This window comes from Lampetra fluviatilis, chromosome 15 (assembly GCF_964198595.1).
Source record: "Lampetra fluviatilis chromosome 15, kcLamFluv1.1, whole genome shotgun sequence".
NCBI classification, from domain to species: Eukaryota; Metazoa; Chordata; class Hyperoartia; order Petromyzontiformes; family Petromyzontidae; genus Lampetra; species Lampetra fluviatilis.
In genome coordinates, this window is record NC_136289.1 from 963,014 (window position 1) to 978,047 (window position 15,034).

The 15,034-nt window shown below is 47.3% G+C and overlaps 1 protein-coding gene across 3 annotated transcripts in view; it reads right to left on the reverse strand.

The window, feature by feature from the left end:
• Positions 1-8,642, reverse strand: part of LOC144936091 (endothelin-converting enzyme 1-like) — a 31,250-nt gene extending 22,608 nt beyond the window's left edge. For all 3 annotated transcript variants that reach the window (XM_078862935.1, XM_078862934.1, XM_078862933.1), the window contains exons 1-4: positions 8,456-8,642; positions 7,977-8,170; positions 5,320-5,364; positions 2,435-2,567 (exon numbers count right to left, since the gene is read on the reverse strand). In XM_078862935.1, the coding sequence (XP_078719061.1) occupies positions 2,435-2,567; positions 5,320-5,364; positions 7,977-8,039 (241 nt within the window). In that variant the 5' untranslated portion in view covers positions 8,040-8,170; positions 8,456-8,642. The remainder of the gene's footprint in view (positions 1-2,434; positions 2,568-5,319; positions 5,365-7,976; positions 8,171-8,455) is intronic.
• Positions 8,643-15,034: the final 6,392 nt, after the last annotated feature.

The following is a 15,034-nucleotide window of genomic DNA, read 5'->3' on the forward strand; positions in this document are numbered from 1 at the left end:
GCCAGATATGAAATAAAAACGTGATTGCCAAACAATTGTAAAACCATTTGGAACCCATAAGTTTCATATAAATAAAAAATATGGTACGTGCACCTGCATACATAGTTTATATATCGCTGTATGGCATATAATGTGGCACTTTACCACCAATCAAAGCTAGAGCTTTGATTGTGAATACAACCCAAACCATCAAGGCAGTGACGCCTGCTTGTGGGGAAAATAAAAACACTTCACGATTGTTGACAAAATAAAAAAGACGTTTGGCCAATTACGTTAAATGACTCTTTGGTCCTTTCGGTAAAGCCCCGTAGAAAGAAAATAAATGTAATAATGGAGTACGACGTTTCGAGGGCAACACAAGCAACCGTCATCAGGTAGAACTAAATTTGGGAGAGAGACAAAACACAAACACGGAGACACACAGACAGACACACAAGCAGAGAAAGAAGATCGAATGGGCCTACGAGAGCCTGGTAAATTTTTAGAGAAAGAAATAGTTTGAGAAAAAAAACTTAGCAAATTTTTTGGAAATGTAATGTAATGCAACACAGAGAGTCGGCTAACACACAGTTAACGGATAGCCATATCTTCTTTCCCTCGGTCGCTTCGGGGTGGATTGACATGCTAATTTCTCTGCTCCAGCAGCAGCCACCAGCAGACCCACCTCTCTCTGCCCCCTCTCTCTCTCTATTTAAGGCCTCGACACAGAGGCATTGGGTCTCTGTGTGTCTATGTTGTGTGTCTCTCTCTGTGTGTCTCTGTGTTGTCTCTCTCTGCTTGCGTCTCTCTCTGTGTCTCTCTCTGTGTGTCTATTTTATGTGTCTCTCTGTGTGTCTCTCTCTGTGTGGTCTCTCTCTGCTTGTGTGTCTGTATGTGTGTCTCCGTGTCTGTGTTTTGTCTCTCTCTCAAATGTAGTTCGACCTGATGACGGTTGCTTGTGTTGCAATCTAAACGTGGAATTTTATTATTTAATTTATTTTCTTTCTAAGTGACTTTACCGAAAGAACCAAAGAGTAATTCCTGCAGTCACGAAAGCTTCAAATCAAATTTAATTACATTAAATGCTGCTGCGCACTCTGTTCGTCCACCAATCGGTCGGTTACAGGACTAAGGTGAGTAACGTTCATAAAAAAAATTATATATAAAAAAATGATATGTAAAAAAAACTATGACGGTAACGTTTCATGTGATCCATCTGTTGGGGGTTTCGTTAAGTAATCAACATTTTCACGTCAAGAATCGCTTACATTTGCATGAGGTAGTTTTTTTTACACGTTTATCCTAGTCGTAATAATGCCAGTTACAATTCTGAAGAGCCAGCAATAATTAATTTTGAGGAACTGAAACACACCATGATACACCACTTCCCTCCCGCTACTGGGAACATGACACTATGCGTGTCCAACGTGTGATCACGATGAGCGCACGCTGCCGTGCCTGAGCAGTCCAACCAGAACTTCATCCTTCACAAGTCTTGCCATCGTGTTCCCAGGGAGTGTTCATACTCAGTTACTGGCTCTTACGGTCGACACCTGAGTGTATGCATAGTCTGTGAACAAAGACTTTTAATATATATAAAACTAAATTGTCCCTGTGAATATCTCTTACCAGAGGTGTGGACTCGAGTCATGTGACTTGGACTCGAGTCAGACTCGAGTCATGAATTTGATGACTTGCGACTCGACTTGGACTTGCATAACAATGACTTTGTCCCACCTATGAGATGTGGACTCGAGTCATGTGACTTGGACTCGAGTCAGACTCGAGTCATGAATTTGATGACTTGCGACTCGACTTGGACTTGCATAACAATGACTTTGTCCCACCTCTGTCTCTTACTATTACGCTTGTTTGCCCAGGAAAGCCTCGCTAATTCTCCTAACTCTTCTCCATGAGTTTTCTCATTACAGATTTGACTGATTGATGCTTAAGCCATTGGTGTCCCCAGTGTAAAGGTACACGTCCTCTCCTTAGGAGGCTCCCAGAGGCATAGGGCAGCAGGGGTGACGACTGATGAGTCGTAATAATCACAAAAACTGGTCTGCAGTTCAGTTTTTGTTTAACTGCTGCCTGGTGGGACGGCCATATTTTCTGAACTCTTTTGAGTTGGTGGTCTAAAAGTACAAATTCTCCACACATGCAGTTATTTTTGAGCTTCTGGTCTGGATAAGGCCCGAAAGCTTTTGTCCACACAATGCACATCCTTGCGTATTGTTAAATATATTTATTTTTCTCTTGCAATGGGTTTTGTCGTCATTTTGCAAATGTCACGACGGATCTCAGTGGCGAGCGATAACTGAAGTGGCGCAGGGCACTCCGCCAACCAACCCCGGCATTGACGAGCGTGGCCAAGTGCGCTCAAACATCCCTCACGACCGACACGAAGACTGAGAAAGGACAAAGGTGGTGGGAGGGGACATGGTCATTGGCGAACCTGTTGCCCGTGGCGGCAGCATTAGGGCCACGACGCAGCCGGTGAGTGCGAGGGTCAGCACCGCGGTCAGGGCCCACAGGAGACAACGCCACCTCCACGTGCCCATTCTCAAACAACTCTTCACGCACTCAACCTGCGGGCGAACAACAAGAAACAAAACACGGGGCAGCACACAGGACTTGACGGGAGGAGGAAGCTCTCTGTCTGCAGCGACCTTACCACGTCGATCACGTACACCACCTACCACTCACCACCACAAAGACAAAGATCCCCCTGTATCCTTTACATACTGTTGGGGCAAGTGCTTTTAGTGAGCACCTATGAAGGCCGGCATAGCACAAGAGAGGGTGGGTGAACAGCACCACGTCCGGCCGCCTTTGTCTCCCCAGTGGCGGCGATGGTTTTACACACCGCATCAGGTACTCATTTGAGACTGAATCGACCTAGGGGATGCCCAAGACCGGTTCAGATAATCGTGACTGGTGTTGGCCGTGAGCGGGAATCGAACTCGGGTTGCCGGGTTCGTAGCGCAGCGCTCTAACCGCTACACCACCACTCCCCATCACCAGCGCTTACCCACCACCACCCACCATCAGACACCACCACACACCACCACTCACCCACCATCACACACCACCACACACCACCACTCACCAGCACTCACCAGCACTCACCCACCATCACACACCACCACACACCACCACTTACCCACCACTCACCACCACACACCACCACACACCACCACTCACCAGCACTCACCCACCATCACACACCAGCACTCACCAGCACTCACCCGCTGCACCTCTCAGTATCAATGCACCACTCACCCACCATTAACCACCTCTCACCCACTGCTAACGCGTCTTGTTTGTGCAAGCTTAAACCGCGTCATTATTTATTCGTCAAATGAATAAGTTGTGTGGGTCTCAAGACATCTTTTTAATTGTTCATCTTAGACTTTCACATCACCATTTTACATGACGTCACTCGCATGACCCTGTCCATCTCAGAGTGATCCCAATGAATACTTACCGAGTACTCCATGCCCCGATACAATACATGGAAAGCAATCGAGATCTAATCTCATCCTTGATACAGCAGAATCGTTTAGATACCTGTATATATAGATTCACGTTTGCAGATTCACGTTTAAAAATATATTCATCTGCACAAACATGTTTAGTTTACTTTTATGAGCACATAATGTACCTGTGAGGTGACTGTGTTTAAATCAACATGGCTTTTTTTACAGACATACATTGTGAAATAATGGAAGCTGCTCTCACATTGAGCAAGAAAAATGTCAAGGCACCCTTAGTGCAGTGACTCTCAGCCACTCAAAACTGACAATTTGCGTACAACCAGACCAGTGGCATTCCTCTTTTTAGAGCCATGCAAATATTACAATACTCGCTCACGTGCTACCGGGTTTATATACAGTACGGACAGTCCTCGGGTCACGAACCTAGTTCGTTTCTGAGACCCGTTCTTAAGTCGACCTGTTCGTAAGTCGACCCGTTCGTAAGTCGAGCCGTTCGTAAGTCGAGGACTCCCTGAACAGTAGACCCCCTCTTAACAATGGTAATTTGTTCCATGAAGCCGGCTGTTAAGTGATTTGGCCGTTAAACAAGTATAGGAATTATACGTTAAAGGCTTAATTCGTTTCGATAGCATCGAAAGTTACCCTTTTCACCCAAAAAACGTACTTAATAATATTTAAACAATGGAAATTAATACATAAAGATACTAACAGAATTTTACACACATAATATTAAAATAAACATGGTTAATCAATGCATTAATTAATATTTACTGTACTTACAACAGCCCGTTGTTAACAGGGGACTGGTCAGTAAGCGAACACATTGGGCTCTATGGAGGCCCGTCGTTAAGCGATTAGTCGTTAAGAGGGGTGGTCGTCAATAGGGGTTCTACTCTACACTGCATTCAACAGACGTCAGTCCTTGTTTTTCGATGGAGGCCTTAACCCTAATGCTGCCACTATGATGAACACGCCACTGCCATTAGGCATAACGTACGATGTTGCGCAGATTCATGCTCGCACAGGTTAAAGCTAAGCTTCCTTGACAATGTGATTGTATGTGCTAGGAAGAAGAGCCATTACCCAAAACGTCGCCTATGATATATTGTTGTGTCAATCAGCGTTATTGACAAATGTGAGGTTTTTTTCTTCTGTTGTGTGCTGGTGCACTACTGCCAAAGCAGCAGCAGCACCATTGAACACTTTCTAATCCTTGATAATACTTAAATATCACGGAGGGTTAAAAGCAAGTCAAGTCGAGGCAGCTTCGTTACTTATTCATTACCACTGCCTCTATCACACCTCCGATTAGCACGGTTGTCTATGTATGGTGCAAAAGAAGTTGAACATACAGGTACATATGCACATCTACCCATCTGTAAAGCATAACAAGTGCTGTACCATTAGATTTAAAGGCGGAGCGTTCAAAAAGAGGGTACAATGTTTTAAACGTGAAAAACTTCGTTGCTCTTGTTAAGCCACCAACACTACTCGCCCGGGGGCCAGCAAACTTTAAAATGGGACAAAGTCCAGATTGTTTACAACTGCTTCAGGACATCACCGGCAACAGCCTCTTCTCTTCACGACAGCCGAGGGCTGCCTTCAGTTGTCCCAGCCAAAGGAGGACATCTCTTCACTTTATCCATCATCAACTGCAATGGAATGTGCCAACCCGGCGTTTTCTATTCAGTCGGTTTAGTCTTGCTAATTTTTTTGTTTCCGTGCCTATTATGTCAACATAGAGAAATGAAATACTGTGCAGTGGTTTTCGCGGTACTGGAATAAGAGAGACACGACTTTGTGTGCGTGTGCGCGCAGAATGAACACGGGGCCCAGTACTTACGTGCGCCCCATGACGTTTCGCACAGACGCATTGCAACCACGGATACTGTGAACACAGAAAAAAAAGTGGAGTTTAACACTCAAGCATTTAAATTCACACACTCACTCACTGAAATGTGAAGCCTTTCTTCCAGTATGTAAGAAACCTGAGCTGGTCCACCAGCGATTCAGACTCTCAGTTGCATATTTAACTTTACTTGAGCAATTTCAGTCGTGTGGTTGAGAGTACTGTACGTAAGTGACCATGAGGAGCAAGGGACCTAATATATTGGCGACGAGCTACTCATGACCACAGAACATTTCATGGATAAATGGCATCACAATTATTACGTCATTGTTATCATTTTTTTGGGTTCTTTGGAACATAATTTCTGCCACTACCCAGAAGTTACACTCCATAATCTGCTTTCGTATCTGTGGGGAATCGCGAATAGGAGGCGTTTTTGTGAGTCAGCTGAACGCAGGGTGACCTAATCTTCTTCCCCGGTTGTCCGCAGCATCATGATGAACAACGGAACGTGGCCTGCTGAACAACGACCAAGCTTCTCTCATCCACAACCGCACGGACATTACTGCCAGCCACAAGCGCTTCTGGCGAATACTCTTTGCCGTAAAATACTGTGGATCATAGGAAGAATCAAGCTGCAGGCTCACGGGATTCTACGCGGAATACATTTGTGGCTGCGAATACTGTAGTAGAATTTACAGTATAAGAGGTTCACAGACAGGAGGAGTTTCGCTGTGTTTTGTGCAGTTGCTACGCAGCCTGTGCGGGTAAAAGGTGCCATTTGAAGTGAAGTATAAAACATAAACACTTTTCTGCTGAAGATCGTGCACAACGTGAACCGCACAGTACAAATGAAGAAATGCGTTTCAAGAGTAATGAATGGTGCCGTGTCACGCTGCGTCCTCCCCGCACCAAGGGAACCTCACCCACATCCTAACAAGTCGCTCAAAGTAACAAGGGGGAAAAAACCCTAAAACAAATTACCCTTGTTTTCTGCAAGAGGTAATCCACTGTTTATTGGAAGAAGATGCCACTAACAGCAATCGGATGTACGCTCTACAAATGTAGTGGCGTAATGCGCGCAGAGTTTGCAAACAGCAGTTGCATTATGTACGGGGTTGCAGACAGTGAGGTCAGCTAAGGATAAGCAGGTGCAGGCGGGTGGCCTGGGTGACAGCAGACAGAGAGATGTCAGCAATTAGGGAAAGAGGCAGTGATTGGATGGCTGTAAATGCGGAGTAGGCGCCATGGAGGCTAGAGATAGTGGCGATAAGGGGGAGAACACGTGCGTGAGGCGTGGGCAGGACGCGGGCTTAATGAGGACCATCTGGGGGCACTTAATGAGGAGGAGGATAAAAGGGGAACGTGTGAGGCAGTTGGGTTGAGTTGGTTGGAGTGAAGACAAGAGTGAATTCAAGAGAAGTCCGGTTTCTCGCTCTCCACACCGCGTCCTCTCCAGCGGTGTTGGCTGATCCCCCGCTGGAGGCACGGGCGAGGTCGGAGGAGTGAGGGTAGACAGGCTAGCAGTAGAGAGCCTAGCGGAATCCTAAGTGTGAGAAGGCTAGCAGTGGAGAAGCTAGCAGAGTGCAACATAGCAGGCTAGCGGAGCGAGAGAGAGCGAGCAGAGCAAACTAGCAGTGCAAGAGGAAGAGTTGTGACGGAGATGCGTGGTGTTTAACGCGATGAGTTCAGTACGAATAAAGTGACACAGGATAAAAATAAGTTATCCGTGTGAAATAACACCACAACACAACTATTACATACAGTAATACCTCGATATACAAAGTAGACGCGTTCCTGGAGCTTCGTTTGTATATCGAAACGTCGTATATTGAATAACTTATAACATTAGTACGATGAGGATGCGTTCCCAACCTTCGTGACTTGCCATTTCATTCTATAAACACTTCATAACTTATCATTCAGATTGTAAGCAAAGACAATTTATATTGAAAATAAAATTATATTTTTCATACTGTACACAATATAAAAATATATTTTTTTACAAATAAATGGGATGATGAAACATAATTGTATTGTTATTTATCGTGTGCTGTAGAGCGAATAATTATGTATTCATTCATTTCGGTGCATCTATTTATTTTTAGCTTTCTGTGTAAAATAATGGTAGAAAAAAATAAAAAGTTTGTGACACTGAAACTTCATTGATCGAATATACGCATAGCGAGACAGGACAACTGCCAACTGGGGGTGCCCCACCGTATGGATGAGATGAGTTTCCAAAGGCAATTTAAGTTCCCAGACTTAAACAATGCATACCTCGATGTCATTCCAGTACATGTGTCGCATTTGCCTACAGCATGGCACTGCAAAATCATCCTTAGACTGCCAATAGAGCATTACTCGCTGCAACTGTCGTTATCAGCCATTGTCACTCCACTGCTGGATGGACATCCTCCCCAACCCGCCGCCATCTCTCACCATGCATTTATTAAAGCCGCCTAGCACCGGCACATGGAACCCATTTCATCGCTCCATCTCCTCGGAGGCGTCGCTATTGCAGCACGGTGCAGTCGTGACAGCGTCAACACGAGAGGAATGGAGAGTGCTGAGCCCCCCCCCCACCACCGAGCCCCCCACCACCACCACAGCGCCCCCCCCCCCACCACAGAGGTGCCCACCGCACATACCCGGGCTGGGGGTCGCGATCCCTCCTCCAGCAACGCAGCCAGACCGGCCGCCTCCATCTCCATACGATCCAAGTGGCAGCGGCAGCAGCAGCGGCGACAGTGTTGATGTTTCAAGACGGCAGTATTATGGATGCAAAATGACACTCCCGTTCTAGGCAAGTCCTTATTGACAAGCACTGACGATGGCTGTGTTCCTACGAAGACAAAGGCCACATACGTAGGCAGTATGTAAACAACGCACAGACACAGCGACACGTACAACAGCGCTCGCGTGAGTGTAGGCGTGTGTGCGTAGCCGTGTGTGTGTGTAGGCGTGCGTGTGTGGATATTTGTGTGTAGGCGTGTGTGGGTATGTGTGTGTAGGCGCGCGTGTGTAGGCGTGTGTGTGTGTAGGTGCGTGTAGGCGCGTGTGTAGGTGCGCGTGTGTAGGCGCGTGTGTAGGTTTGTGTGTGTAGGTGTGTGTAGGTACGTGCACACACCTACACACACGCGCGCATCGTTGACTTTGACACCCGCTCACAGTTCACGAGTAGAGTTCCTGGCGAACCCGCCGCCACCACCGCCGCTGCTGCTGCTGCACATCGAGGAAGTCACGAGCGGCTACTGCTGCTGCCCTCGTCCTGCACAAGCCCTGAGCTTGTCGCTGTAGCACACAACATAACTCTATGGGGCCGTCCATAAATGACGTCACGCACCTAGGGGGGGGAGGGGGTCAGACATTTGTGACGATGTGTGACGAGGGGGGGGGGGAGAAATGTGACGTCACATCAAAATGCGCAACTTTAAATAAATATAGAATTGTTATAACAACTCTCCTACAACATCAGAGTGCAGCGCCACATTAAATACGCACTACAATGACAATAGTTTAAAGCGATCTGAAGCATGTTTTATTTTCAAAATGGAAATATGGTTTTGGGGGGGGGCAGAGCTTTGTGACGTCATATTTGAGGGGGGGGTCTGACTTTTTGTGACGCCGTGTGACAAGGGGGGGGAGGTAAAAAAAATTGTCCAAAATCGCGTGACGTCATTTATGGACGGCCCCATACATATGAATGATGACGAGACATTGCTAGGCCGCCCTGGGTAAACGGAGAGACGGATTGAGTGGCACGGGGTCGTGGTGTGCACCGTCTGTACCCTCGAGTGGGCTGTGCAAGTTTCCACTTGATCGAGCCTGGTTGTGTGTCTATTTATCGCTGATCAGCGCGCTGCGCTACGAACCCAGCGATCCGAAGTTCGAATCCCGCTCACGGTCAACACCGGTGATAATTATCCAAACTGGTCATGGACTTCCCCTAGGTCGACTCAGCCTCAAATGAGTACCTGGTGCGGTGTGTAAAGATCACCACTGGGGAGACAAAGGCGGCCACCCACCCCCTCGCGCGCCGTGCCGGCCTTCATAGGTGCTCGCTAACAGCACTTGCCCCAACAGTCTGTTAAGGCTATAGGGGGGACATCTGTCTTCATAGGGCATGATATATCCTGTGTTGGCAATGTGTACATACTGTAGAGTGTAAACATTGGCACACACCCTAATTGTCTATTATTATGTGTGCAAATGGTGTATGTATAGTATACATTGTGTAAGTACACCGAAAACAATTTTAGCAATGTTCATTTGTCAATTCACTTCTGGATACAGGCCTTCTAACATCGTCCCCGTCGTGAGTGTTGTTTGACCATACTTCAGCACGCTGGTCAGTGAATGCTAACCGTGGCTGGGAATCGAACTCAGGTACCCACAGACGAGAATAGATACGATTAGATCAGCTGTTGTGCAGGAGCAAGATGGATTGTTGCATCACAAGGCCACGAGAAATGGCAATGGGAGAGCGCCTTAATGTCTGACGCTCATCAATAAAGACATAAATGACGAGCAGAAAATTTGAGCTTTTTTTCTCTGCTTTTTTGCTGTTCAACTGTGGAACAATGAAAAAAGAACAACCATTTATCGGGATAATTAAAGATGTTTTTTATGTTTGATGGAAATCCATAATTAAGTATTGTAGTAAACTGGGAAATTAGTCAAATTGGACATTTCACATTTGTTCCAAACGCGTATTATCAGGCAGCCACATTTGTGCAGGAAAACCACCAAACCAGCATTATCTGCTTTGCAATCACAAATGTGCTGCGTTGTTATCACCGCCATACTTGTGTCGGACTCGTACTGACGCGACAGCTTCTTTGTCTTTCTCGGTTCTTTATTAACTCATATAGTTTCACATCTCCTCCGTCGGCATCACTCAATGTCCCTCCGTACTCTTCAACTCACAACTTTCCATCAACATCACTCAATGTCCCTCCGTTCGCTCGCTCCGCTCCGCTGGCTTCGCTCGCTCTCCTTCTGCTCCTCCAGCGACCCTCCTCTCTGCTCCTCTCTCTCCAGCTCGGTCGCTCTTTGTTAACTCTGTCGTCCCACTCCATCGTAGCTGTCTCCACCAAGGTCCGATGCTCCGCTGCTATCCTGCGCTGTACTCGCTCCGTCGACTGCTACTCTATCCGTATTCTCTCTATCCACTGCTACCGTACACTGTATTCTCTTTGTCCACTGCTACTCTATACTATACTCTCTTTGTCCACTGCTACCTTATACTATACCCACTCTATCCGCTGCTCCGTCTCTCCATCTGTTCGTCACTCATCCCAGGCACCAACTCCCGTTTCTCTCCACGCTCTCCGCCTTTATCCCTGAACCAATTCCCCTTAATTAATTGGATCATCCCCCGCTTCGCTACTCGCCCCCAGTGCCACGTGGCGTTGTTGTTGTAGACACAGCGGCGCCAATTTCAGACACCCATACCTCTCGTCCAATCACCGGCCTGCATCCTCGATTACCCCCGGCCACCTGCGGCCGAACCTTTCTGGAGCTTGCAATCATTCCCTTCTCTCTCTCTATCCTGTTGTCACCACTTGTCCCTTAGTTGACGCACTGTCTTTACATCACCCCCCCCCCCTTTTTAAAAATTTGCCATTTTGGCTAACAACAATTTTTAGAAGCAACATGCATTAGGGCAGCAACTGAAGCAACATTTTCCCGACACCCGATGATTGTAATCTTAAGGGTCTACTGTAAGGGGTGAGCAGTGTGACCCTACTCACCCGACATCAAGAACCATACCAACAATAACCATAACACACTTCCACGTTGCTCGAGGGAACCCTTCCATCGTTCGTGGGTTGGGCGTGGAGTCTAATAGCGCAACCTTATGCATTTTGACCGGGTTCTCGGCGCCGGTCCCCCGCTCATGGCGGAATCTTGTGCCTTTCCGGGCGTCAAGGGTTCGCAGAACAGCCTTGAAGGGTTAGGCTCATCCCTGGCTTCTTTTGAAGAATTTGAGTGGGCTCCAGACACCGGTCCCTCGCACGTGGCATATCCTTGAGACACCCCGGGCCTCAGGGGCTCGGAAACTGTGGGCGACACAACACATTTTCTTTGGCGTACGGTTTACTTGACTGAGCGCCCCAGCACTTCGGACACACCAGACATCGGCCGTACAGGACATGGGGATGAGCTGTCTGGGTGGGGATAGACATAAGTTTTGAGGCGGGACGGGTGGACGAACCAACGGCGACGCCCTGTCTGTATTCGTACACACTGCAGCCGTTTCACCTCTATGACCTCCACCAGACCCCACCACGGGCGGTGCAACTTGGGGGACGTACCCGGTGGCACCTGTGGGCAATACAACCATGCCCTGTCCCCAATTGCCCATGGAAGCATGTGTTCTCGCCACCCCGTGTTCTTTTCATTACTCAGGTCGCTTTGATAAATATGCGTTCATTAAATACTAAGGCACTACTCCTAAATTATTTCATTCTATAAAATGCCCTGGACCTCATGTGCTTGACTGAGACCTGGCATAGACCTTCCGACTATTTGTCACTAATTGAGGCAACACCTTCAGGCTTTTCCTTTTACGATAGACCCTGATCTTCTGGTCGTGGAGGAGGGCTTGCATTTATCCACAGTAACACGAACCTCCATTCAACTTCATTAACTTTGTTCCATTCTTTTTAACACATACCTCTGTTGGAAAACATTTCAATCACTGCTATTATTCTTGCTTTACCGTCCATCCGGTCCAACCACTACCTTCCTTGCTGACTTCCCTAATCTCCTCTCAATGGTGTGCTCTAAATTCAATCGGATTTTGCTATGTGGGAACTTTAACATTGATGTAGACTCCCCATCTACCACTGCAATTACAGATTTTGTAGCCATCTTAAAATTGTTTGGTTTTTCACATGTTTAGGGCTCTACTCAGTCAGATGGCCATACATTAAACTTAATCCGCCCCACTGGGTTCTCAGCTTAACACCTTTCTATTGCTGATGTAGTCGTTTGAGATCACTCTGCAATAATCTTTGAGTTACCCCCCCCCTATCTGGTTCCCTTAAGCATCATATCACATATCGCGGCATAAAGTATAGCCCCTCCACTTCTACTGCCCAGTCTATTGCCCTTTCTCCCCTCTCTAAGCCTAATTCGCTTTCAGTGGATGAGGCAGCCTCGTCATATCACTTCTCCCTTCACAAAATACTGGATTCGCTGGCCCCTCTTAAAACCAGACACATTTCAGCCATCAAATCCTCACCTTGGTTCTCCACTCAATTACGTATACTTAGAACTGCACTCCGCAAATCTGAATGTGCCTGGAAAAAATCTGGTTCAACCATACATTATCAAATGTTTAAAACCTTACTTCGCACTTATAGTGACGTACACACCCTCGCAATATCTTCCTTCCTCACCAACCAAATTGCATACGGTAAAATAAACCCCAAAGTTGTATTTCTAAACATAAAAAAGCTCTTAAACCAACCTAACTACCGGTACTCGACCAGCCACTCTCTGAGGCTAGGGGCTGTTTGTGCGCTGGGAGAGGCATCGAACGGTAATCATTTGAAACGCTGTGCCCCGCCCTTTCAAGTGGTAAGAGTTTCATTAATGGGCGATTCGTGGTTGCAGAGATGTAGAGATTTCAAATCGGGTCGACCTTTTTAAAACACCCTTATTTGACAGCCACTGGTTGCAGGTGGTATCCTGCAGGGGCAGTGTTTCATAGGTAAGACTGGGTATGATGGTTGCAGATGCCCCTGTGTCAATTAGCAATCACATTCGATTACTCCCTACCTTACCTATGAGGATGGACGTTCCTGATGAATTGTGTTTGTGAGTATATGTGGGATATGTTTTGTTGATGTGGAAGAAGTGTTAACGTCATTCTTGCGTACGTTCGGTCGTTTTTCCCCGTTTACAGTTATCAATGCACGTGTCTGTCAGTGAGTGTGTGTCTAAGTGAACGTGTGGTACTGACCACTGTGTTGATCCTGGTCCCATGAGGTCGCATATTTAACATTATTTTGGCACAGATAAGCTATGTGCTCTGCTTGACTGAAGCAGAAGCAGGTAATCCAATCCCGGTTGCGCGGATAGGTGTGTGTCTGGTCGTGTGGCGTCCAACGCTGCATGTGATTCACTGTATTCTGGTGTGTGGAGGTAAGGTCTTTTATCGAAGCAACCATCTCTCCCATTGCGGGCTCCAAGTGGGCCTTGTTGGTTGTCTCCTGTGCTTGTTTAATATGGCATCCCGCCACTTGCGTTGTCACCACTGGCATGATTAGAGGCTCCCGCGTGGTCGGTGACTTGTGTGACCATCCGTGGGGACTCGCACATGTCTTCCGCGGCTCTAATGCTACGGGCCAGCCATTATGAAGTGGGCAAATCATTCTCCCCCGGCATTAAAAATGTTTGTTTTGGTAGGTATACTCTTGGAGGTGCTTTGCTACCATAGCATCGATGTCTTGTTCCACTGCCTTCAGGAAAGCCTATCTCGCCAATGCTAATAGCATGCTTCTATAGATGAGCGGCGAGTCACCGATCCCCCATTGGCACTTTTTGAAGCGTGGTTTAGTGCTGTGCGGTGGCTTGAAGATGGCACCCATTTCTTTGAAAACGGCCTCCAGGGTTGTCTTCTTGTCTGCTGGTATGCCCATAAGAATGGTGTGTGCTTCGTCTCTGAGTGCTGTTGGTAGTGTAACCAGTGCCTCGGCATCTGACCAACCTAATGCTTTATACATTTCTTCAAAGCGGCAAATGTTCCCAAATTGTTGATGGTTGTCACAAACGTATTCATTGCGACAAGGCACCACGGCTGCTCCAGTGGCTGCGATGGTGGCTGTTGCAGATGCTGCTCTGATGGCCATTGCTGCTGCTGTGCTGGTGGCTGTTGCAGCTGCTGCTCTGGGAGTTGTTGCTGCTGCTACAATGGCGGCTGTTGCAGCTGCTGCTCTGGTGGCTGTTGCAGCTGTTGCTGTTGCAGCTGCTGATATTGCAGTAGCCCGGTGACTACCTCCAACAGACTGTCCAGTTTCGCTTCCACTCTGGACACATTTCTTCTCGGGTCTCGTTTGGCCACTGCACGGGTCAGCCACGTGATCCCCGTGGTCCAGGTGGACCGACGTGAACGTGTGGGTGATCTCGCAGGGCGTCTCTGAGGGCCTCCCGCTCCAGACACCTCAGTCTCCTCGTTGATGTCCTCTATTCCTTCAATTTTAGGCTCTATTTGGTGTAGTTATGTACTATACCACCGCTGCCACCACTTCTAAGAAGGAATGCAGAGGCTCAATACACGGGGAAGGGCCCTCTTTATTTCCTTCCAGCGTGGCCCTGCTCTGCCCTGGCCACGCCCCCCTTCTGGAACCTACTAGCAGGTTCCCGGGGTTTCCAGATGAACTCTTCCTGAGTTTTTCCCTTAGTTGTCTTTCCCCCCTGTAGAAACTGTCACCTACTGACGTGTGTACTGCCTTACACTATCAGTACCACTTTCCATCAGCAGCCAACGCTATTACTCTACACATGCATAGCGTTCTGAGAACGATTGGTTGACGCTTTATAAATTTTTATTATTATAAAAAATATTATTATTAATCCTTGCAGTCCTGTGATTCCATGTGTAGGACGCAATTTGTGAGTGCAGAATCTTGAAGAAGGCTTTAGCAATTCGGGTAAGGATAGTCCTCAGGCGGTAGAAGAGTTTAGGTAGAACCAT